We start from the raw sequence: 24,855 nt of genomic DNA, 5'->3' as shown, positions 1-24,855 counted from the left end.
CTAGTGTGGCTGTGAAACAATGTCATGTAGTATGAGATCTGCAGTTGACTCATGAGCTACTAAGTTGTGGGCAGGGGAATGAATTTTGGTAGTGTTATTTTTAACTACATTACGAAGGATGTGTTGAACATTTTATATGTTTTCTGCTCAAATCTGGGTTGCCTGTCTTCATTTTGAAGCCTGTGCTTTATTGGGATGACTTCTAAAGATACTTCTTTAAGGGAGTCTTCATACATTCTGACATTTAGCATCCAATTTACACACTCTGAACTGCACTCTGGAGGTTTCACTGGCTATCTAGAAAGCTGTACTGCTAATGGAAGTGAGATGCCAAAGATGAGATGATGAGAACTTTTCCCTGTGTGTCTCGTTTTGACTAGAAGAATTAGAGAAACATGACAGCAACCTGAAGTACTGCAATGCCAGAAGGAAAAGGCAAATGATCTTTTAGGCCTATTGCAAATCATGTACCATTGTTTTACACATCTGGAGCTTATTTTGAAAATATAAAACCATTTAATATATGGAGGATTTCAAAATTATTGTGAGATTCTGTTGCTATTTCCAAGTATGCAGATCTTTTCTCATTCATTCTGAATGATTCATTGGGGAAGTAGATCATGCTGCTAAAAAATCATGAGAAAATAATTTGGGTCAACTAAGGGTCAAAAACCATTTCCTGCAATTATGAAGTGTGTTAATCAAGCTGGGCCTTTTGCCTTACAGATTCGTCTTGATTTCAAATATCAGATTTTAAACATAAGACAAATTTAAACAAAACAACAAACCTTGGGTCATGAGATGCCATTTCTAGTATTAGACTCTTGAGGACAAAAATTCTCCCTAGTGTGGGAGATCAGACATAACTAATCTGTGAAGTATTGCCTGGACAGTGTACAGCAAGAATTATGTGCTATCAATTCTTGCTTAGCAAAGTTTATTTTCCCCATTTTTAAAACTAAGGCCTGGTGGATTAGTTATTATTTAAGTAACTTTAATATTGAAATCATGAAATCCATTTGGAAAACTGAAGTCTCTGAAGGTTTATGAAATGACCGAAAAACGGACAGCTTCAGACAACATTGCCTTTAGGGCGTGAGAATCTAGTTAATGTGGTAAGTCTAAGTGCATGGGCTCATTAGACATTTGGCATGCACAGAGGATGACTGAAGGGAAATTAACTTTTTTTGCCTCCAAACAAAAATACTAAAGCAGCTCAGTCTTTCTGGAAATCTGGGTGCTCACTTTCTCTCATATGCACAGCTAGTTAAAGAACTTAAATGTCTTTGCCTTCTTGTGCCCTTTATGACACAAACCACAACATTTTAAAGTACCATCTGGTGTCTCTATCTTTTTGACTTTCATTTAATCATTTCTTGTTCTGCAAAAAATTATCATTGAATATTGCATGAATTGTCTAATCAATTAGCTAACCTCAAATAATCCAAAAGCATTTGTTGTTGTGTAACACTACAGTGCCATTGAGGTTTCTTGCTGAAACAGAAAAGGAATAGAGGGATCCTTCAAATGAGAAAGAGAATCAATGTACTTCATCAGTTTTATTTGTAACTACAGAGTAGCTTCAGGAAACTGGTCCAGAGACACAAGGGTTGTATGGGCTGTAACACCTAGAATAACTATCTTTTAGTTCAGAGTAGAAAACTAGTAGTCAAAAGACAAAAGGTATTTTAGGCCAGTGTTTTCCAAGGAGTGAAGCATGCTTTTCTAGAGAAATTCTCATATGAAGTGAGGTAGAAGGTAAAGTAATGAATTTTGGTATTGTACACCCTAGGTAGCGCTTCTGGAGCTCTTAACGGGTGGTGAAGTGATAATGACAACCCAAGGGAAAAGGCAGGGAGACAAAACCAGAAGACAGCAGTTAGAGTGGGAATGGTCAGTGAGAATTAAAATTGAAGACAGACCAGCATTATACCAGGGTCTGAGTACTGCTGAGAGGAACAGAGGATTGTGTGGAATCTCGTGGTTCATACAGCAAGAACCATATGATCCACAATGATGCTGACTGTAGTGCTATTGGGTATTGGTAATACCAGTCTGGGTATTGTCGATATCCCTCTGTCTCTCAAGTAACGTACAAGTCCAAAAGTACATTTTCAATATGGAGATACAGATTGCTTATTAAACCATAATCAGATAAGATGTTTCTTTTTAATATATCTCTCTCTTTATCTTTTTTTCTATTTATGTGAGGTAAAGGATAGCTTGGAGTACGCAGTCATGATACTTACAAGTTTTGTTTGTTTTGTCTGGGAGGTTTTCACTGCAGGGCAGAAGGAAGGACTGGAATTAATTTCTGGAGGTCAGCTGCATGCAATCAAATAGTAAAATCGGTACTGCAGCATGCAAAATAGTAACATTGTAAAACTGCTGCCTAGGATGCCTCTATACATCTAAATGTTAATATGCATGAATATGAAGCCAGATTTTCTTGTGGTATGCACACTTATTTTTAGAAGCCTTCTAGGTGGTATGGTTTAGCTAGACACCTCATGGTAGTTCATACATCTACTCTGTATGTGTAGCCTGCCTCAGGAAGCAATACATAAACACAAGAGTGGCTCTAGAGCGAAAAAATGTACTGAGGGCATGATATCTACGCTACACATTTCAGAGTCACTGAGTTTAAGGGCTTGTGTTTTCACTTTGGACTAGTTCTAGTCTGCTTCCATGGACTGAAGCCAGTTGGTGGCTGGAATTTGTTGCATTTGTTTCACCTGACAGGAAATCGGTTCATGTTCTTATGTGGCTTCTCCACAATGTGGCTGGAGAACAAGCAAGTGAAGGTGGTGGGAGATTTGCTTCAAAAAGCATACTTCTGATCCCTGCTAAAGTACAAGTGCAAATGTGGCCTTACTGTCTTCTTAGAAGTGCCAGTCTGCATGGTTCCTTAGTTTTGGCTTTTCACCATGTTGGTTACCATCTTATTTTGAAAAAATGAAGCTTTGTCCTTCCTTTGGTTTTTGTTTTTTGTTTTTTTCCTCTGTATAAAAAGGGTGACTCCTTTCACTCAGAGGTAAGAAAGATTCAGAACAGTTTTAGAGAAGGGATCAGCCATTCAGAGCCACTGGCACAGTAGTTGCCCGTAGCAAGTGTTTGTCATTACACAACTTACCTGTATGATTCCTTCTTTTTTACGTCATTATGCATCACTTAAGGCATAGCTTAATTCAGGGAAGGCCTTACTGTTTAGGTCTCCCATACTCAAGGTTACTTGATATATTAAGAAATAAATAGTACTGTGAAGTGAATCATCTTTATGGAATGTATTTTCACTCAAAAGTACAAAAGCGATTATTTGCTCTGTCATTTATATGTAAAGTATTCCATTTAAGCTTTTCAGAACAATACACTGTACAGTTAGCTAGCAGTTAAAAAAGTGTTAAAATCACTTCTACTTAACAGGGGAATACTATTTAAAATTACGTGTTGCCAGTGCAAGAAGCTAATTCAAATTGAGGGTCTGTGTCCAAATGTGTGTAATTTCAAGATAAACACGTAAAGTTTCCCTTCATCTTGTGATGATAGGGAATGTGATTCGTTCTGGTCAGGTCTGTGCAATCTGTTCAGGAGCAGAACATATTCTGAGTATTTAAAGGTATATTTTGGCTGCAGTAACATCTGTATACTGTGGATGGATTTTTTCCTCTGCTCAGCAATTCTGCTGACAGGTATTCATTTTTTATTTTGGAACAAGCAGTGGAGAAATGACAGTAAGGTGTAGTATTCAGTCATGGAGTAAGGCTGCCAGTCTACTTGTCCTTAGGGTTTGTCTAAAACATCTTCATTATAATTATATTCATCATGCAGTTGTAGTCAGTAGCTCTGCATACCTAAGGGTGCTTTAGCAACGTTTAGAGTATTATAATTTTTCTTGTCTCTTATACTTTGGGGGAAAATGCTTTTTAAAGTAAATAAATAAAAATCACACTTCTGAAGCACATGTCTGGCTAGATAAGAAGTGACAGTGCCATATAAACTCTATTTTATTCTCAAAATTATTCCAGCAAGATGAATGAAGATCCACATCTTAAAAGATTGCTCGTGATACAAAATAGGTCACAGAGGTATTCATCAAGCAGATATCACTGAAATCAATGCCAGTTGCTGATAGGAAAAAACTGTGATGACCCAAAAAGATGTTATCACTCTACATGAGCAGATAAAGTTATGTCTAATATTATAGCCTGGCCTACAAAGAGTTCTTTTTGGTTTTCTAAATTCAATAGCTGATATAAGGTACATATGTCATGCTGTCAAGTGTTTTCATTTTACTAGGCTCTGCTGTTGCTGCTATTTCCCTGGTGAGTGGTGGAGTTTCCATTCTGCACTGTGAGGAGTGTAGCCCCCAAAGTATCTGTAGGGCATTAATAGATTGAGCATTTGCTAAATCTTTGCAGAAATATTTATGCACAATGCTGCAACACATACAAACGTTGAGGACGCTTCATCTGGGGGTTTTTTATTAGATTTCTTTGCCCCAAAGTGAGTATTTTACTTAACAAGAGCTTTGTCTATCAGCTAGCCTGTCTGGGGAAAAAAGTTGAAGCAGTGTGTCCATACCTGCACAAACTCTTAATTGCAGCTGGAGCCAGCAGCTATGTAATGCGAAGGGGGTAGTTACTTGTTCTGGTTTTACATGCCAGAGAACGGTATCAGGGAAGCAATGAAAGACTGTTGTTCCTCCAATTAATGCATGAGATGGGTTTCACCAGTGCTTTTAAAAGGCTATCTAAGAGGGCATCTGGGAGGAAAAATTCTCCCACTAGATCTGCAGATGTCTCTGGTGATACCAATCCCTAATACGGCAGTAACTTCAGATACCCTCGGAAGTTTGCAGTGTGCAGAGTGACTACACGGTTATTTGTCCTTTTAAGTATTTTTCTTTTCACTGACATAATTGAGATTACCAACTGCATGACAGGGATATAGTGTCCTGCACTGGATTGAGCACAAGATACAATTGTGTTAGGATAGCATTATTACTGTCTTTAGCAGTTGCTGTTACTTTCTGGTGCTTCTTCTCCTTCCATAAGGATTAGAGTATGTTGTTGATGGGGCTATTTTTCTGTGTATAGAAGGACTTCAGCCAGAATGGCATAGTACTAAAACTTTATGCTACTAAGATGATGCTGACACGGAAAGCCATTAAGTCTTTGTTGTAGTAAGAGAATCTCAGACATACATATTTATTTCATGTAAATACCAGGTTTTATGTATTGCTTTCCTTTCCAATGGCTCCTTTTCATATGGTGTTTTAAGAATAGAATAGCTCCAGTGAGTTTCAGTAACACAGACCACGATGTGTCAGATGGTGATATCCAAGCTTCACATGAGGCAAGAACCTGCTCAAATGTCAGAACTGCCTGTGAATACAGAATGGCTGGTTAAAGGGCCTAGAATGTAGGCTCTAAAAATACCTTAAGTTCTTCAAGAAGTTTTAATACGTACTTAAAAGTTTTAATTCTTCTAAAAGCACACTGGCAGCAACTGTCAGTGTGTTAATATCTGGGCATCCAGTAGCTATTCTATTTTTGTTGTTGCTGTTAGTTTTGATATGATGTTCATTCTTCCTCACAAAAGTATCTATTTCAGTAGTACAAACCAGTCATCTTTACGTGTAACCCAAAGAACAGACACTTGACAGATATTGCATGTTAATATTGAAAGCGTGAAGGTTTAAGCCCACTGTAACTGTTGGTGGGTAGTCATAAAAATAAGAAAATCTCTCAACTTTGGTGGCCAGTGGTAGATGAAATATGATTTATAGAGCAGCTTGTTAATCAAATGTATTTATTTTAAGATAAAGACAATTGTGCATGTGCTGTTCCAGTGGCAGCACTGAGAAAACGTATCATACTACATCTAGTAGAAGAGGAGTGGCTGTCCATCTTCTGTTCGCTTTTGGATTTGGGATAGTATGGTTTTTTGAACTTGGATATATTTATTTTCTTCCCCATATCTTCTTTGAGTATATACCAGTCAGCACAGAATATAACCTTCCATGAGGTATAGCACAGTTGGAGGCAGAAGACCTTTTTTTCCATTTGCAGGCCAGTTCATTCTTGCATTCCAAATCATGATTTCCTATACTTCAGGTTAGTTCAGCTCTAAAACAAAATCTGTATTGCTCTTAATGCCTTGTTGCAATTGACCTTTTAATAACGTAACACTTCTTCCTTCCGTTATCAGTAAAACTTGTTACGTGTGTCATTTGTTTAACTTAAATCCATCCACTGCATATTCTGTGTACTAGTTTTTAACAGTGTTGAATTACTAAGCCAGACAGATTTTTGACTACCAGACTAATTCTTATGAGCTAAACCTACCAGAGGTACATAGTTCAGCCGTTTTGCTAAAACTGTATTGTGTCTTTATGACTTTTGGGAACAATGAATGTGCACAAGAGCACAATTTCCTTTCTTTCTGTACCCATGCTAAATGTGTTATCTCACTGGTACATGTTTGAAAAAAGTTCCTGCAGTGGTATAGAAAGATGAAAAATGGCTCCTGTCTCAAAAAGAATTGCTTGTGTTCACTGAATGCTGGCACTGTCACTACTATTGGTTTCCTCAGTACAGAAATTACCTTGATGCCTTTGACAGATAATCAAACCATAATGGAAAATGGGCACACGTACAACTGCCACTTTTTAGGATAGACAGGAAAGTTTTTAACAGCCAAATTGCAGCATGTTTTCTTTACTAGAGAGTTCACGAACAGTGCAGCTATAGTGCAGGTGGTTTACGTTTCTCTTCTGTGTGCGTGAAGTTTCTCAGATGAAAAGTCAAGCTTAGTTTCATAGTGTGCACATAATACAGTACCTGTGTTAGCTCTTGCACCATACTGATTTTCCTGAGAATGCATTAGGTTACAGTGAAATTAATTATAAACACACACACCTGTATATTAACCAGAAATATGGAAAATGTTATCTGTCATGAATCTGCATTTTCAGATTGTCAGGCTTTGAAGGGCAAGTAATAAAAATGTTGACAGTTTGCAGCTGGTTGAGATGGTTCCCAGTTACAGCTCTCTAGGTAATCAGCATGAGGATTAAATTGTAGTGACAACCTGCATCTTCCATGAAATCTGTTAGTATAGACAAAATTTATCCCTGAATGTTTGCAGGGTAGAACCAAACTGGTGCTGGTTTTTGTTGTCATGTGCATCGTTGTCCCCTGCACCCCCTATCTCTCTCCTCAGTTTTTACTGGAACTGATAATTCCAGTCTTGCATAAATGTGATGCCTTGCAGGATTTAAAACAAATTTATTTCTTTTTCAGAATATAAGGCATTGTTCAGCATCAAGAAACTTAATACTTGAGTAAATGTATTTGTATTAATGCAGCCTGAAAGCTGCCTGTGTGTTGTGTTTTTTGTACAAAGGGCCTTTAAAAGTTCTCCCTTTACCTTCTCACCTTATCATATATGTAGATTTCTAAAAATGAATAAATATTCCTTCAGTGGACAGTTTAGTTGGAATTACTTTTATATTCTGCATATTTATTCTCAGTACAGCTGATAATTCACTGCTAGCTTAATTTTATTTCTTTTTCTTTAACAACTCTCAACCATTGATAAATCTGGTAGAAAACCTTAAATTATGTTAGAAATTTCATCAGAGTACAATTACAGGTACCAGTGACTACTGTCAAATTTTGGATTAGTTGGTGTGTGCATTTCAGTCTCTTAGATAGTAACTGTCAGAGGAAGTTTAGAAAGTTACTCATTTGCAACAGTATCATTAATTACCAGTAAAATACAAATGCTGTGGTTATAGAAAGCAAGTTCAACAGTGCGTTTAAGAGCTAGCTTAACAGCTACCTGGCAAGTCTGCCATGTCAGCTGCCTGGGAGCCGCAGATGCAGAAGCACTGTGAATCTGATCAAGTGCGGGAACCACAGCAGCTCCCAAGCTCCCACCACTTCTAATTCTACATTCCTTCCGTGCCTACCAGCTATCCAGTTAAGCTGCCAAGAAGCAGAGAGATCCAACTGTATGTTATACATTCAGACTTTAATAAATTAATAAATTATGGGAAAAAAAAATCCCAGCCTGGATTTTGCCTTACAAATATCTAAGTATAGCTATTTATATATATTAACATATACATATAAAAATACATCTAAGTATGCATACTTGCTGACATGGAAGTCCGTGTTACCTGAGAAGAGCCCGTGGTTGGGGCGTGATGGTGGCTGTTTCCCTTTTGGTAGAGATCTGGCATGACTGAAGTAGTAATATTAAGTTAGAAGCTAGGCCTTCATTGGAAGGTGGATTTCGTGGAGGTGAGTTGTTCTTACCCCAAAATAAAAATGCAGCGGTTTTCTGGCATTGGTTTCAAATCTTAATTTAGGAAAGTAGCTCAAACTTTTAAAGTTGTGGTTAATTCTGATTACTTTCATTCAAAATATTCCTGTACTTTCATTTGAGAGGTCTGTTTTGTTTTCAAACTGCACTGTCTGTTTCTCAAAGGGCAGATCACTGGTAGGATTGTGAAGGGGCCAGACCGCTTTGTTCAGGAATGACCTGACATGGAAGTGAGCCCACTGCTCTTCCATAGATGAGATGATAGATAAAATTCTTTCCTTCAAACAAAAGTTGCTTTTCTTTGTTTGCTTTCTATTTGTTCCTTTTCTTCTGTTAAGATGAGGAGGACCAAAACCTGGAATTTAAGAAACTTGTAGAAAAAAAATTTGACCTTGGTTCTTTACCTGTGGTGGTTTATTTCAATGTACTTTATATATAGTGTTGTAAAACACTGAATACTTCAGTGCCCTTAACATGCTTTATGGTAGACACTACCTGGATAGGGTTCATCTTGTGTATGACTGCTTCCTTCAAGACTCGGTCACCATCCCTCTGCCTTTGGAGAACCTCCCCCTCCAAGATAGATAAACTGGATAGAAGGGCTTATATATAAACTTCTGTGTTTAAAAGATACACAGAGCAGGTTATATGGAGGAGTTGTTGATTTAACTGCAAATAGTAGGGTGCTACCATGGAAGAGGGGCATTGTTCCTTCTAATTATTTCTTTTTTTTTTTTTTTCTTTTTTAATGCTCTTCACAAACCCAGATAAAAATGTAGGTTAAAATAAAGCTGGTGGCTATCCTAATACTGGGAACCTGCAAATAAGCCTGACAGAGAACTTTCAGTATGCAGGATTTGCTGCATCCCTGAAAATGCCATCTGCTGTAATGTCCTCTGCAATCCAAGTAGCCAGTTTCCTATTGGGACTTTCAGAGATGTACAACCATCTGTCTCTGTCCCCTTCTCCATAGCACTGTGTCCAGGCACTTGAAGTTACATCAGTTCCTGATGGTGGTTGTTACCAGTTCAGTTCTCAGAGCCAAGGACTGCTCTATTAATTTTTAGAACAATGTGATACAAAGAAGGTATCAGGGAACAAAACAAAAATAATGCAAACAACATTATGAAGATGGGATAAAAAGATAAAAAAAGCCTATTATAGTCTAAACCAAATATATACCTCAGAAAATGAAGGCTTGAGTAGCGGTTAAAATATGCTGTATGTATTGGCATCCTTAGAGAAGATTCTGATCATCTCTGTCCACTATTTTCTCATACAATCAGTGTTTTGTTTTTAAAAAGATAACATTCTGTAGCTGCCTGCCAAAAAACCTAATGTCTCTAGTCTTCCCTTTGAACAACTGTTTTCAAATGTTTCTCACTATCATTACTCTGAAAGTCATCACCTTACTGAGCAGATTCCAGGTACCCAGAACTGAACCTGTGCATGCAACTGGTCTTACAGACAAGGCAGGCCAGAAACCTCACCTCTGTTGCAACTAACGTCTGCTTCCATTGAAATACTATTGCTTTCCTACGTGCATTTGTGTAACTGTTTTAGCATATCTATTAGAGCATCTGAAAATGTATGTAAAATCTTGGCTAAAAATACTTGGTATTGAAAAACGAAAAAGGGAAATGTGAAGCTGAACTTTTGAAAATACTTATGTACTACTTGGCCTGCTTTTCAGTAAGTTGCTGAAATGTCTCAATATTTGCTTTACCCTGGTTATGACTTTTTTCAGTATGTACTTTTGCCATTCACTGAATTTTACTAAAAAATTACTTTTAAATGTCCATTCTTACATTGTTATAATTATTTGGCAAAATCAAAGACTCCTCATGAAAAAAGAAGTTTTATTCTCTATTGTTTAAACAAGGTTGATGTATTCCCTGAAAGCATGTGTGCCCTTTAAAACACTGGGATTACAAAACATATTTCACCTAATTGGAAAGAGGATGTAATTACAATTAAGCTAATTTTTCCTGAAATCTCATCGAAAAATTGAACTCTTTTAAATTCCCTTCTTTGTTTCCCTACTGATGAGGGCAACATAACAGAGATTCCTTTGCCTAATTTTGACTGCTGGGCTCTGTATCTGTAGTACAGCAGTTTTGCCTTTCAGGGACCTACCTATGTAGAACTTCCACTGCTGTTGGTGTCATGGCAAAGGAAGATTTGCGAAGTAATTATTCTTTTCTTTTCTTTTTCCTTCTTCATAATGGCACATCCTTAGGATACATCTGCTCAAGAAATTACTATTATAGGGCAGTATCTGCTGTCAAAAGCTCCGAGGTGGAGAACATCCCTTTGCAGACAAGGATCATGCATTTCTACCACTGTGTCGTGGTTTAAGCCCAGGCCGTAAATTAGAACCACGCAGTCTACTTCCCCCCCAACCTTTCTTCCCCCCAGTCCTGGAGGGACGGGGAGGAGAATCGAAAGAATGCAACTCCCACGGGTTGAGATAAGAACAGTTTAATAACTAAGGTATAACACAAACCACTACTGCTGCCACCAATAATAATAATGATAAAGGAAATAACAAGCAAGAGAATACAACCGCTCACCCACCGGCACCTCACCCACACCCTGCAGTGTTCTAGCCCTTCTGGGAACTCTCATTTCTACATCCTGGGCATGACGTGCTGTGGTATGGAATACCTCTTTGGCTAGTTTGGGTCAGGTGTCCTGTCTCTGCTTCCTCCCAGCTTCTCCTCCTCCCTGACAGAGCATGAGACTCACAAAGTCCTTGGTCAGTCTAAACATCGGTGTTATCAGCTCTGTTCCCAGGCCGAAAGTCAAAAACACAGTGCTGCAACAGCTACTAAGAAGGAGAAAAAATGACTGCTACTGCTGAACCCAGGACACACTGGAATGAAAATTTGCCCTAAGAAGGTCTTCAAAGTTTTTCACTACATGGACTGATGTGATAATTACGTCTGCATGTGAATTTTTCAAGCAGACATACACTTGCTTTCTCTGGCCCCCTAAGTTGATCAGAAGTTTTGCAGGTGGGGTTAGTGCTGTCCTGAGCTACTAAATCCTGACTTTACAGGCATGTATATTCCTGTGGCCTCAAGTCAAGCATAGTGTGAAAGCAGAGACAAACCTAATATTTGACTGCCAACCTTTTGTAGACATACCCTGAAACTGGTCTTCGCTGCTGCCCAGATTGGTACAGCAGCAGCTTGGTGGCAGGCACTGTAGTAGTATACTTACCATTGACAGGGCCATAGATGGTCATTTGTGTTATGCTGTTGGCTGGGCAGATCGCCATCTGACTTGGCAAGGGAAATATAAAAGTCCCAAGACAAGACACTGATTTGCTTTCAGCACATGTTGGGTAAACATAGAAGGGTTGGAGACAGCGAAGTTTCTTCTGTATTCAGCACACCATTTACAATACTAAACTTCCCCCTTTTTTTTTTTTTTTTTAACATTAGCCTCTAATAAATAAAAAAAAATAATATTGGGGGTGACTGATGAAAAATAGGTATTATTTGTAAACCATGTTAGAGGTGTCAGACAGTAGCTCTGCAAATAGTCTGACTAAAGATACAGAATGAGTTGAGAGTAATAATCTTAGAGGACTTCCTCTTTCCAATCTGAGGTGATCTGAAGTATTTCTGCCATCGGCCAAGAAAGTCACATGATGATGGGAACTAAAATTGTGTTGCTTTAGCCCATTCAGTGAAAGGAGGCTTTTATGTAACTTAAGCAAAAATTGAGGAATAAGGTTCAGCTCACGTCCTACGGAGTGAAAAGTTGAACTGAGTGATTTAGAGTCTCTATTGTCAACATCAAAAAATCAATTATAAAATTTACTAGTGAGCTGCAACACTTCAATGTTCTTGTTGCTGATTTAATTAAAAAGGAAAATGCAATCTCCTTTTAAGTACTGAAATATGTATTGTTGGCGAGATGACTGATGTTGCTAGAATGGAACCGTCTTTATAACAGAAAAGAAAAAGACCAACTGTTAAATGTAAATAACTGATTTTTCAGTTTTCTGTCCTAACCAGGCTTGCTCCCCATTTTCTTATCTATAAATGTTCTCCTTTGGCCTGAGATCATAAGCAGAAATGTGGATGGTTGAAATATTAAAATTAATCTTAGACTGGAAAATATGATGTTACCATTTCTAATTTTGTTGCTACCAACAAAAGTATACTGTTGTGCCAGAATTGTACATTCACACGTTATGCATGAAGGAGATAGATTCTAAAATTTCTGCTTAAAATACTTAAATCATACATAAACAATGACACACATGTATATAATAAAGTATTTCTATATTAAATATACAGCAAAGGTATATGTACATATGCCGAAAATTTGTGGACATCTGGAGTATTGAGATAAAGTTATGATTTCCAGCTGGAAGATGACAATTTTTAAGCAAGTCAGTCTGATGTATTTTAAGATAGTAGACCACACAGTTAATTTTGGTTTCAGTGTCATTCAAACACCGGTATTGTGGACAAAAAAGAAGCCAGTGCATGGTCTGGTTTTCTTCACTGCTGAACATTTTGCATTTTTTATTATTTAATTAACAGTTCTGACCTTGTATATTAATTTTTTTAGTCTTTATTGTTCTGCTGGTGAATGTCTGCATTTCTAAAAGAAATTCTTACTTCCATTTGAGCTGATGGTACTGCAATTAGTAACTCCTCAGAACTGTGTTCAGTACCTACTAAGACATGTCTCAGGGCCTACAGTTAAGAATGAAGCCTGGAAGAACAAGTGTGACTAAAGATGGGGAAGTTGAGTTCCTTAGGTTACAAAGCATTCTTGGAAGTCTTATTTGCTCATCTACAGATACGTGGATACGTCTAACATAGAAGTTGGTCCCTTCTCTCCAAGTACCTCATTAAAAGTATGGCAGCAATTAGGTCTGCCCAATTGGCCTGCATAGACTGCAGCAGAAATCAAGGCTGAAGTTGTCACTAGGTAAATATCTGAGGCTTATTATTGAAACAGGGACATTGAGTGAAATGGGCAAGAGATGAAAAGAAACCTTGTTAAGAACTTCAACACATTTTTACCATTACTTATATTATCTGGAAATAAAATATCCTAGACATCTTCAAATTGTCTTATAATTTACCTTTTTTCAAGAGCTGAAGGTTCTGTTAACTTCTAGAATGCATATACTTTTTTCCCCCTTTTTGAGTTCAAAGCCATGTACCATGTTTTAGCTCTGAGGCAATAAGGCTATTGGAGATACGCAAGCACTTTTAAATTTCCCTGCTTTCTGATTTTCCGAGACCATGAAGTGGTGGAACTTTTACCTCCTCCTCAACCAGCACTGCATGTCTGATCATCTTTTTGTCTATTCTTCCTTCCTGCAGGGACCCTATAAAAATACAGCAGCTGCAGAACCAAATTCGTCTGGAGCGAGAAAGTGGCCAGTGGTACCGTCACCAACAGCAACCTGATCATCACCAGCACCCTCCCTCTTCTCCTTCCTTTCCTCCTCCCCCCTCCTTCCAGGAGCTTGCATCCAGCCAGTCTGTCACTTCTCCTGTGCCAATGAGTATTCTTAACTCTCATACTTCCCCAAACATGCAGTCCTCCAGCTCCTTCAACTATGCTCGACCTAAGCAGTTCATTGCTGCTCAGAACATCAGCCCTGCTTCAGGTTATGTGACTCCATCTTCAGGATCATCTACATCCAGCCTTCCTTCTCCTATGTCTCCAACTGCTTCTCAGAAGCAGTTTGGGAGAGTGCCTGTTCCTCCCTTCTCTCAGCAGTTTGCTCCAGAAGGGGAGTATGCCTGGTCTCCTTCTTCCCCATCCCCTCCACCCCCACCTCCACCTGTCTTTAGTCCAACTGCAGCATATCCGGTGTGTGATTCCTTTCCACTTCCACCTCCCCCACCCCCTCCTCTTCCTTCCCTTTCTTCACCTTCCCACAGCCTGTCTCCAACTCCCAGATTTCCTAACTCCGGCCAGTCTCCAGCAGCATTTCTCAGCTCCATGCTGCCATCCCAGCCACCACCCATTTCTGTCAATGCATTAGGCCTCCCCAAAGGAGTGACGCCTCCGTAAGTATCTGCTAATGAGCTCCTTGAGTTTGACTGTACTGGAGATTGTACTGAAGATTACTGCACTTGCTTCATTTTATGTTTCTAGGGTACTTCCCTATTACCTATCACCTGACAGAGAGATGTGTGAATAGTTTGCCAGTGCCTCTGTGCTAGAGATGGGATATAACCCTCACAGAAGTGAGATTCTGAGAGAGTCCTAGAGTAGGAACACAAAAGAGGAGAAGCTAAAACTTTAAATTGGAGTTGATGAAAATATGAAAGCAGTAGCAAAAAGTTCTTCATGCCTAGGGTGGTGGGAGGAGATTCAGGAAAACTCTTCTCATGACCCAGTTCTTTTACAGTCACATATGCAGTTCCTATTATGTATGCAGGTAGAGAAATACCAAGTAAAGAGAGCATTATTCAGAAATCTGTATAGCATTGTGATACTTAAAGTATAAGGTGTTTAAGTCTACATCTGACAACAAAGTGGTTGTAATGATGTGTTGACTTTTGGCTAGTTTTTGTGCTGAGGAAGTTTAGGAAAGGGTTTAGGAGGGGATTTAGAAAAGCACTGCATAAAACCAAGCAGAATCCCCCCCCTAACAAATCTGCGTGCTTGTTTTCCCTTTTTGTCTTCTCTAAAGGCCAAAATAGTATTTTGGAGCATGTCAGCTCCCATCATAGATCAGTTTGTCTTTCCACTGGCACTATACTCTCATTCCATCCTTAGAGAACAAAGAGACATGCTGAAGAACAAAAATGAGAATAGCTGTGTCCAAGGCTTATTTATAACTTTGTCTAGAAGTTTGTCTAAACAGATCTATGGTATCTAGGTGACTTGCCCAGCTACAGACCGTTGCGGTAGGAACTTCTGTTATTTCAGTCCAAGATGTGAAGAGGAAGAGAAGGCAGAAAGCAAACTGATATCAAAGTAATAAATCACACATATGCTTTAAAAAGCATTTCTTTATCTTGATTTCTGTCATATGGCTCATTATGGAGTCTGGCCATAAAATAGGCTTAGGAGAAAAATTAGTAAATCGTACTGGTTTCCCTTGCAGTTATAATAGTTGTGATTTTCTGTCTCACCATGTCCTTTGCGTTGGCTGAGTTTCTCTATTGGTACTGACTGCTGAAAGCTGCATGATTAAATTACTGACAGCTTGACTGATAAGCACAGTCCTCAGAAGCCTGATTTTCCAAGAACAGCTGTAGTATAGCTATATAGTTCTGGATAGGAACTGGATTCTCTTTCAGGTTCCATTCTGTGTGCTCTGAGGATGACAGCAGTGGTTCGATCCTCTGCTGTGTCCCTCTTTCCCTGTTATGCTACGTTCATGCACACATGTTCTCATTTGAGGCATTGGCTGTTTTATTTCTCATTCCCTTTGATCTTTGGACAGAGAGAAAACTCTGCAAGGATGCTTTTCCTCTCCCCATGACCCTCACTTTCCAAAGCCTAGCAGCCAGCCTGGGTATGCATGTGATGGTGTGTCTATCTCCCCCAGGACAGGGCAGCAGCCTCAGGCTCTGAGCTGAGGTTGAGGTGGTTGGCTGTTTGGCCTGCATTCCCTCAGGAAATGTAGTCCAGATGGGAACTGGATCATGTTAACTGTACTGAATATATGTGTGTATAATTTATGTATATATACATATGTGTGTATATATGCAATAAGCGTTTGTCATCTGAATTATAACATTATAACATGGTAAAAGATGTACGGTGTGATGCAAAAAAAAATAATAATCTATTGTCATGTATCTTTGATGCCAATTTTTCCCTGGCCTCTCCCTTTTCATTTTACTGTGTGAGTTACTAATGTCTGGTGTGTTTTGGTGAGTAAATCATTGTTTCCCATCATTCTCATACCGCTTCTGAGCAATTCTTCTTACCTCCCTTCCCCCCAATGCTTTTAGTCTCTTCTGCTTTGTACTATAGCCTCAGATCCTTTTTTTTTTTCCCACCTTCGCTTTTTCTTTTTCCTTGTCTTTTGCTTCATCCTCACAAATCCTCTTTTCTTAAACACATTTGTCTTCCTGAGATGTTGTAGGTTTTGAGCTATTCACAATATTCCATAACCTCAGCCTATAGTCTGGCCATGTACTCCATGATCTCCAAGATTCCTAAATTGAAAAGGATGATACTGTTTTCTGACAGAGTGCTGTGCAGGCTGGGTGCAAGGGAAAAACTGAAGCATTCAAAGTTTTGCTTCAGCTCAGCATCTAAAATGCTAGCCATCCATCATTTAGCTTTGTCTCTTCTAGATCAGTCATATAGTGGTGATATGGAGAATATGACAGTGGGTTGCTGGAAGTGAACTAGGCAGTTAGAAATACCTTTCATGGGAAGGAGGTACATTTTTGTACTGTAGAGACTCCAAATACAGTGTTTGAAGTGGTAAGATTTCTTCTTTAGGCAACAACTTTATGATTTATTATCATATTTTTATTTCATATTTTGAAAGTTTCATTATATTCAAATATAATTATTTTTTATTTTTATAAATAAGTAGTATTATTTTGTTTATGATATTTATTTCCAGCATCAATGGAAGCAGACTTGGACCTTTCATTGCTTTTAGATACTTCAGCACTTTCGTATCAAGTGCTTCTAGCAGATAAAATGCTCTTCAAACAGTTTTCCTGTCTGCTTCCAATGTTTTCATGGCTCCCTTCTCTTGCCTTTTTTGTGTGTGTATTTCAGGGCTGGTAATCCACTGTTCATATTTTGATTACATGGACTTTTTACCATGGCTGTTTCACTCTCTTCTCTCCAAGGCTGTAGGTACTGTACACTGATAGCCAAATACCTGAAAGAAAGAAAAAAATAAACATTTAGCCTTGTCAGAGTCTCTTGTAATTACCAAAAGCCATTGTTTGGCAGAGTAAGAAGTTCTGCAGACTGCTTTTAGAAGTGAAGCATCTTGATATACTGTGGAATCTATTGAAATTTTTTTTCCTAAATTTTTCATACATTTCAGTAATTTTTTTTCTTTACTAAATCTTAGCACAATCACAGATCTGCTCCTCAGAATCAGTACTTGGTAGGCATCATGCTTATTTTCCTCAGATTGCTTTTGTGGTAGGAGTAGAATAAAGGTAAAGTAATAAGCATTGCAGCTGGAGGTAATTATTTTTGTAAATGTTCAAAGGCTGCATCAGTGACATTTTCTGTAAAATCGAAGGCACAGTGATTGCATACAAACCAACAGAGTCTTCATTTCTCCTCATGGTGTCAGACCTCCCCTCTACCAGCTTTCTCCAGGCATTTCTTTTCCAGTGTATGTATCTTTGTTCTACTTAAAAGATAAATTAATCCAAGGAAGGATTCTGCCTCTTTTTCTGTGGGGTCAGACAAAACATTTCCAACTATTCCATCCCTGTACTCTGTGAGCAGTAAATATGATGCTAATGTTTCAGCTAACAGTTGGTATTTTCCTTGGTTTTGGACCCTGAGAATCTGTGGAAGTGACAGTGTTATCTAAACCAGTTTGATCAAATAAACATTCTTTCCAATTGGTAGATTTGGAAGCATGACACTGGGGGGATTGTTTGTTTTGGGTGGGGTTTTTGTTGGTTTTTTAACAACATGTAGTCTTACAGCTAGGAAATAGCTACTTGTGAATTTACTCCATTTTATTTGGACATCTGAAACATGGAAAGCAGCTCTGTGTCATTAATAGCTACTAATTCACCTTTAAATATTTTAAGTAGTTATTTTCAACAATTGTATGGTAACTGCATCAGTTGAATCGAATATATCTCATCTTTCCAGTAAGCTCTAGACACTTTGTAGTGACCAGCATTTTCAAGCTGTGACTGTGGTGGTGATAGCTGAGCAAGCTTTGGGAATAACCTTTTTCGCTGTTAATCGGGCAGATGTGTTAAATTCATCCCTGGCCAGAGCATAGTGATATTAAACAAAAGAGAAGAGCTAGTGGAACTAAGTACCTAATTATGTACTTAAGGTATTAGGAACACTTGTCAGTTATTTCTGAGGTAAAACTTGGCTGGATTAAGATTGTTGGGTGCTGTTCTTAAAAAGTCTCAGTTCTTTCTTCACCTAAAGAAGTGGGTGGATGTGTTGGACTCAGGTTAACTTTCAGTTACAAAAGGCTTGCAGGGAGCAGAGTTAATGTGACAGACCTAGAACTGAGGGGGTTTTGTCCACAGTGAACTCTGTAGGAGCTGGAATCTGGTCTTCACTGTTCATAGAAAAAAACTAATTATATCTGTATGAAAAGAAATAAGTATACTTACAAAGTCTAGGCTAGCACATACATGGGCAAGTTTACAAGAGCATTTGTGAAAGCAAAATTAATCCCATGAGAAGGATCTGGTCAGCATTTAGTGAATATTTAAATAACAAGAATATAAATCCTACTACTGAAAGGTGTGGAGTCACCCAACCTGAAGAAATACAATCTCTTTCCAAGTATAAAAACCATGTATTGTCAGCCATACATATATCCTTTTGAAAGCACTCAAGTAAAAAACAGTATTTTCCTGAAAGTAGACTTTTTCTTAAAGTAGACTTTTTCTTAAAGTAGACTTTTTCTTAAAGTAGACTTTTTCTTAAAGTAGACTTTTTCTTAAAGTAGACTTTTTCTTAAAGTAGACTTTTTCTTAAAGTAGATATCTTCAGTAAAATAAACTGAGTCACAAAACAGGAAAAGTCTGACTCTACAGAACTGCTGAAAGAATATGTCTCTAGATTTACAACTTTCTGGAAAATAGTGGAAAACGGAGAAGAAAACATTGTTTTGAAGACAAGATTCTCTAAAGTATCTTGTAAAATGTAATCAAATAAGCATCTTTTATCATCCTACACAATCGGATTTAATTGCTGTTTCAATGATCTCTAGAACCTTAAATCCAAATCTTAAATGAGATTATGTGGGAGTCATGAGAATAGCAACATCAGAGAGATCTGTGGTTTTTACCCCTTTGAATCAGGGGCCTGTACTGTGATTTGTCTATAGAATCCTATCTCAAATAGCACTGAAGCAAATATTTTAGTAACCCTCATGTTCCTTGAGTCAGTTAGCAATGATGGCGACCACTCTGAGGAAAAGCTGCACTTCCCCATCTTTTTATCTTACCACTTTTACCAGTCTTCCGGTACAAATGTCAGCTTTCATTTTAGAGTGAACTGTATTTCTGTCGTATGTAGACCAGACATTTACTTTTCCCATTTCTGTAAGTTACGCCTTTCACAACTGTAATGAATGGAGGTAACCTACAGTATGGTTGATATGAAAATAGTGATACATAGGAAAAATTACCTTGATTAAGAATTCCAACATCAAACTGAGGGGAAGGGTCAGGATGGGTTTGTGCTTCTAAGGGAGTTCACCTCGTCTCTGTATGCCACCTGTTCAGTCATACCTGGAGTTATCCTGGATCTCAGGAAAATGCATCTGAAGACAAGTAGTTCTGTAACTGGAAAAATTCCAGCCAATATTAGGGTTTGTGTTCCTGTCCATTAGACCATCTTTGTTTAAAGTTTCTTGCTTTATTTTGTTGTACCTGTGTGGTTTAGTTCTTTTTCTAAATGGTTTTTGCAGATGCTTAAGAATGTTGTAAGATGGCAAATGAACTTAACTAAGAGAATTAGTACATACACCCTTCTGTTGAAAAGGGAGAGAGGCTGCTTAGCAGCATTGCTTTGTAGCTTTTTTTATTTGCAGATGTTTTTCTTCAAAGGACTTAACCTCCTTATTTTAAGCTAATCTGAATGCCATAGAAATATCTGTGAATGTAGAAGCCAGGAACAGTACTTGATAGTTGTGGAGACCTTAAACAGTAGCATTTCATCAACTGGAGTAAAGGTTAATATTTTGGATATATTACCTTTTCTCAGTCCAGCGTAAGGTTTTTTTTTTCACATGCTGCTTTTTTGGCAGCTGCCTGATCTTCTCAAGACTTCAGGACTCTGAGGACTGTGCCAACCTTTTCTGCATTCAGGAGCAGTCGGTGCTTTAGTGATTTCTTCTTTACTGTCACTTCAGGTGAAGCTGGTAACAATCAGGAATTCAGATAAGATTACTGGTTACAAAATAAGTACGTCTTAAACTCAATATCCAACTATGTGGATGTCTTTTGAAAGGCAAATGACAATTACATATGTGTTAACTAGTGCAGCATGAGGCAGAGGGATAACTTGCTCGGGTGGGGAAGGAACTGAATGGGAGCATGAAAAATAGTACTTCTTTAAATGAGTAAAACTGCGTTTGTAAAGATAAGCTTTAGAAAAATGGATTTTTGGTGGTAGGCATGCAGTTTGTAGGTGAGTTGTTCTCTGTGTTATCTAGTCGTTAAGAAGGCTCAGACTTACTCAGAAACACATATTATTCATATCAGTCTTGATCCTATCCAATGCGGAAGCACAGTTTTTTTCAACTGTAGTTTCGTCACCTTGGGTGGTAGAAATAATTGAACTTTTGTTACCTCTGTTTCATTTAGTACAAGTCATCCTTAGTCAAGTCTGTGCCTCAGGCATTGCCTTAATTCAGATCAATGTAGTGTCATATTGCTGAACAAAGCTGACTCATCATCTCCACAGTGTGTATGACAAGATCAGACTAAAAGGGTTTTAGTGTGCAGCTGTAGCTTCAAAGTTTGTGACCTATAACAGTGCTTGTAGTAACTTTCTTACAGTAAGTGAAAAATGTATTAAGTGGGCAGGAATTAGCTGTATTTTGGAAGGCTTTAGTTTTAAAGGAAAAATCAAGTTACTGTTCATTACCTCAGTACCAGAGAATTGATTTGGATTTCTGTGAAACTCAGCCATATTGGCTGCAAACAGGAATTTGTTCTTGGAAGGATAACAACAGCCAGCCTGTTGCCCTTGTTTACACTGTAAAAGGTACATAGGAAAAGCAGGAATTGCATCCAGCATGCACTCTGTGTAATTAAAACATGAGAAGTACTGCTGGTTTGGCCTTATTTCTACACAAACGTTAGGGCAGATATTCAAAACTAAGGAGAGCCAAGCCAAGGTTGCAAAAATCTCTGCTGTCAAAAAATCTCTGTGTGAATTAAGATGACTGAGTTTTGGCAATTCCATAGCGCCCTTTTTGACCAAAAGAATTCAGACGTGTGTGCTTTTATCTATGTCTGTATTCATGCCTGCTGCGACTTAAGTGATGCATGTTTCTGAGGTGCTTAAAAATCTGTGTGAATTGCAGCCTGATTCTCAAAGGCTGATAGACATTGAAATATGTCTTCTCCAGCTGTCTCCTGCTGCCTTTATAATCACAACATGCTCTGAAAATTGCATCAGGCAAAGAATGAACATACAAATACATAAATGAATTGGCAGAACGTTTTGTTTGATACTCTCCCTGAGAAAAGATGAAAAGAAACCTGATGAGTCAGTAAGGACTTAGTGCACAAATCTTAATGCATCCAGATAAGGGCATGTAAGATGGTGAAAAATATTTGCAGAAGTAGCTCAAACAAGTTTGCTGCCAGGCTGTCTTGACAGACAAACCACCTCTCAAGCTGAATGGATCTGTGCTTTAGAGGATAGATTTACCAAGGATCTTCTGATTGTTGTCATTACCTTGTAGCAATCTCGAAATTCATCCCAAGAATGTATGTCTTCAGAGCTAATTTGGGGGGGGGGGGGGGGTGTATGTGTGTGTGCATATTTATGTACATATTTTAAAGTGTATATATGTAGAGAAAGAAAGAAATTCTAGAGAGGGGGTGGAAATAGAGCATCTGCAGGAAGAATTGCGTTTTCCTTGTGCACCTCTTTTTTTTTTTTTTTTTGTCCCAATTTGAAATAGTCCTGAAAGAGAGAGGTTTTCTAAAGGCATTTCAAGAAATTTTGAGTGATACTCACTTCCATCATTATGTTTTTAAACAACCTTGCTTACATTGTAAACATAAGTGAAGGGAAGAGAATCCCTTTTTCAGGCAAATTGCCTTGACCAGGTCTTGGATGACACTTCACACCCACTGTCCAAAGCTCAGGATGTTCTGGCACATGACCAGAGGTCTGGAAGGTTGTCACAGAGACTGCCTCTCCTGTTAAAAGCTACCAGGGATGCCCAGGCCATTGCTGGCGTATTTGTATGCCTTCTTCTTAAATAAAATTCCTTAGCTTCCCTACATGACTTGTTCCAGTGTTTAACTGTCACTGTTGGAGGGTGGAGAAAGGAGAATTCTACGTAGTTTTTGTCTAAGCTAGGCCTGTTGTTCTTAAAGTTCTTGCGTACTTATCATCCTCAATGGAATGGGGAATCATTGAATGCTACCTATTTTTTGATGGTTTATGATTGAGTCGCCTTTCTATCTTCATTCTCCTTATTTCCTGATTAAATAAATAGATTATTCTTTTTTGTGCATGTATGACATAGCTTGTCACAAAAGCTGTTCTTTTAAAACCATCTGACAAGGGGGTTTGTTCTAAAACTTTCCAATTTGCTGTATTTTTCTTGAAGTGCAGTGGTAAAACTGGATCCAGGGTTCAACAGCAAGGAGTAAAGGAAAGCAATGAAGTTTCATGGTTCATGCTAATGTGTCCGAGAATTAAATTTCTTTTCCTTTTGAAATAATGGTGTTCTCATCCAAGTTTTAACCTCACAGATTCTTGAGAGATGCTGAATATGTTAATGCTAATTTTACATTTATATGCTGTCATGCTCTGAACATTTTTCCTGGGTTTCATCATCATTAAACCACCTCTAGACTAATTATGAAAATCATTGCAGTTGTTATCTGCAAATGAGTTGCAACCTCCACAAGTTCAGCATGAGCAGCCAATTTGAGAAATGTGCTTTCTTGTTTCATATTCCAGTTGTTAAGGTTGAAATACTAAGTACTGAACTTAATACATGTAGACCTTTGAAAGACCTCATTGGTCTATATTCTTCCAGTTTGATAGGAAAAGAAAAAAATCCTTGATACTCTCTGAATAACTTTTTCAGACAGTTGTGCAGCCGTATAATAGAAATTTCAGCCAGACTCTGTTCCCCTGATTTACGGGGGAACTCCAGTAAGCCTGAAAGCTTACTCAGAAGCTACAAACTGAACTGTATCAAAGCTGTTTCTTTTTGCTTGTCTGCATGCTCATGTGAGGTTTGATACGATTCTAATTTCATTTCCTTATTATCCTCATTGTTTTGAAAGGGACTGTAATACTGTTTTCTTACCTTGAGGATGGATTTTGAACTTGCTGACCTGTAATTCTCTCGGTACTCCTTCCTGTTTTAGAATGGGTGTGTTTACTTTGGGGTTTTTGTTTTCAGAGATCACTGATAATGCTTCAGGAAATGCTTTCACTTGTTACTTGAAATCCACTCCAGAGCACTTAGCCCATCCCCCTCTTTTCATGAGCTGTTGGGACTTTCTTGGGTAAACTGCACATTTCACCTTTTCAGCCTATTGAGTGCCAAGCATAAGCAGGCCTTTTCGTCCTAAGACTCTTCATCATTCAGGCATGAAATCTGTAAGAACGTGAAATGAAAACTATTTCTTATCATTTGGAACTTTCAAGGTAGGATGCATGTCTCCTTGAAAAGCTGGCACAAAGCTTCTTCAGGGTGAAGCCAAATTTGAAATATGCTGCCTTGAAGTTGGCCAAATTTTCTTTTGGGAGGTGTGTGTCCTTATCTGAAAAGTGGTGAAATTCAGTGCAGAGTGCAGAGCTGGGTGGCGTAAGAGGCTGGAAGGTGAAGGGAAAGACTGTGAGCAGAGAGACAGATGCCACCTTTCCACTAGCCTTCCAGTAGCTGGTCCAGCCTTGCTGAGGGATGTTACCTTCTGGTGCTCTCTTCCCACCTTCTTTCCATTTTCCTTCCGTATCTTCCTTTAAATTTACTATCCCCAAGTTTCTTGAGTTATTGAAACATCTCTTCCTTGAAGAGATCTTACCCCTTCTTCCTCTTAGCATTCTCTTGTCTCCCTGTAGATGAGATAGTTTTCCTGACTTCTTCCCCAAAACAGAGTGGAGGAGACTCTCTCTGTTACTTGTGACTGAGAAGATGCCCAGCTAAATGCTAAGGGAATTATTCTGCTGGTTACTGAGATCTCCAGCTAGCGGCCGAATATTTCCAGGGGGAGGGGGGCTGTTGTTCTCTGGCTGTTTGTGACATTAGACAAATGTCTGCTCTTTTGCTGTGATTTAATAGGAAAATGCAGTTCTTTTTACCATTTTCCCCTTTTAAATTTATTTTCAGTAACAGAATATGAAATGTTTTAGGGATTTAGACATAAATGTTTCCAATTATTGTCTTCTTCTAATGTATTCACTTAATTCCTTTTTTGGCTTTTTCAGCATGTATGCATTGTTTCATTTTAACTAATGCTACAAGTTACCATTGAAAACACTTGCAGAAGAATGACTTTTCTCTAGCCATGTTAAAGAAAATTAGTACCAAGAGTATCCAAGAAAATTTGCTTTCTCCATATGATTCTTGTTTTACGTTTTGGTGTTGGTAATTGAATTATAAAGTTGTGTGTTGGAAACAAGTTT

The 24,855-nt window shown here is 38.3% G+C and overlaps 1 protein-coding gene across 2 annotated transcripts in view; it reads left to right on the top strand.

Annotated features, from left to right (window-relative positions):
• Positions 1–24,855, top strand: part of PALLD (palladin, cytoskeletal associated protein) — a gene marked incomplete at its 5' end in the record, with an annotated part of 189,881 nt that overhangs the window by 139,920 nt on the left and 25,106 nt on the right. For both annotated transcript variants that reach the window (XM_080617156.1, XM_080617155.1), the window contains one exon: positions 13,689–14,384. In XM_080617156.1, the coding sequence (XP_080473282.1) occupies positions 13,689–14,384 (696 nt within the window). The remainder of the gene's footprint in view (positions 1–13,688; positions 14,385–24,855) is intronic.

This window comes from Psittacula echo (assembly GCF_963264785.1).
Source record: "Psittacula echo genome assembly, chromosome: 1".
In the NCBI taxonomy this organism is placed as follows: domain Eukaryota; kingdom Metazoa; phylum Chordata; class Aves; order Psittaciformes; family Psittacidae; genus Psittacula; species Psittacula echo.
Note: the sequence above shows the minus strand (reverse complement) of the source record. Positions and strands in the feature narration are given on the sequence as shown.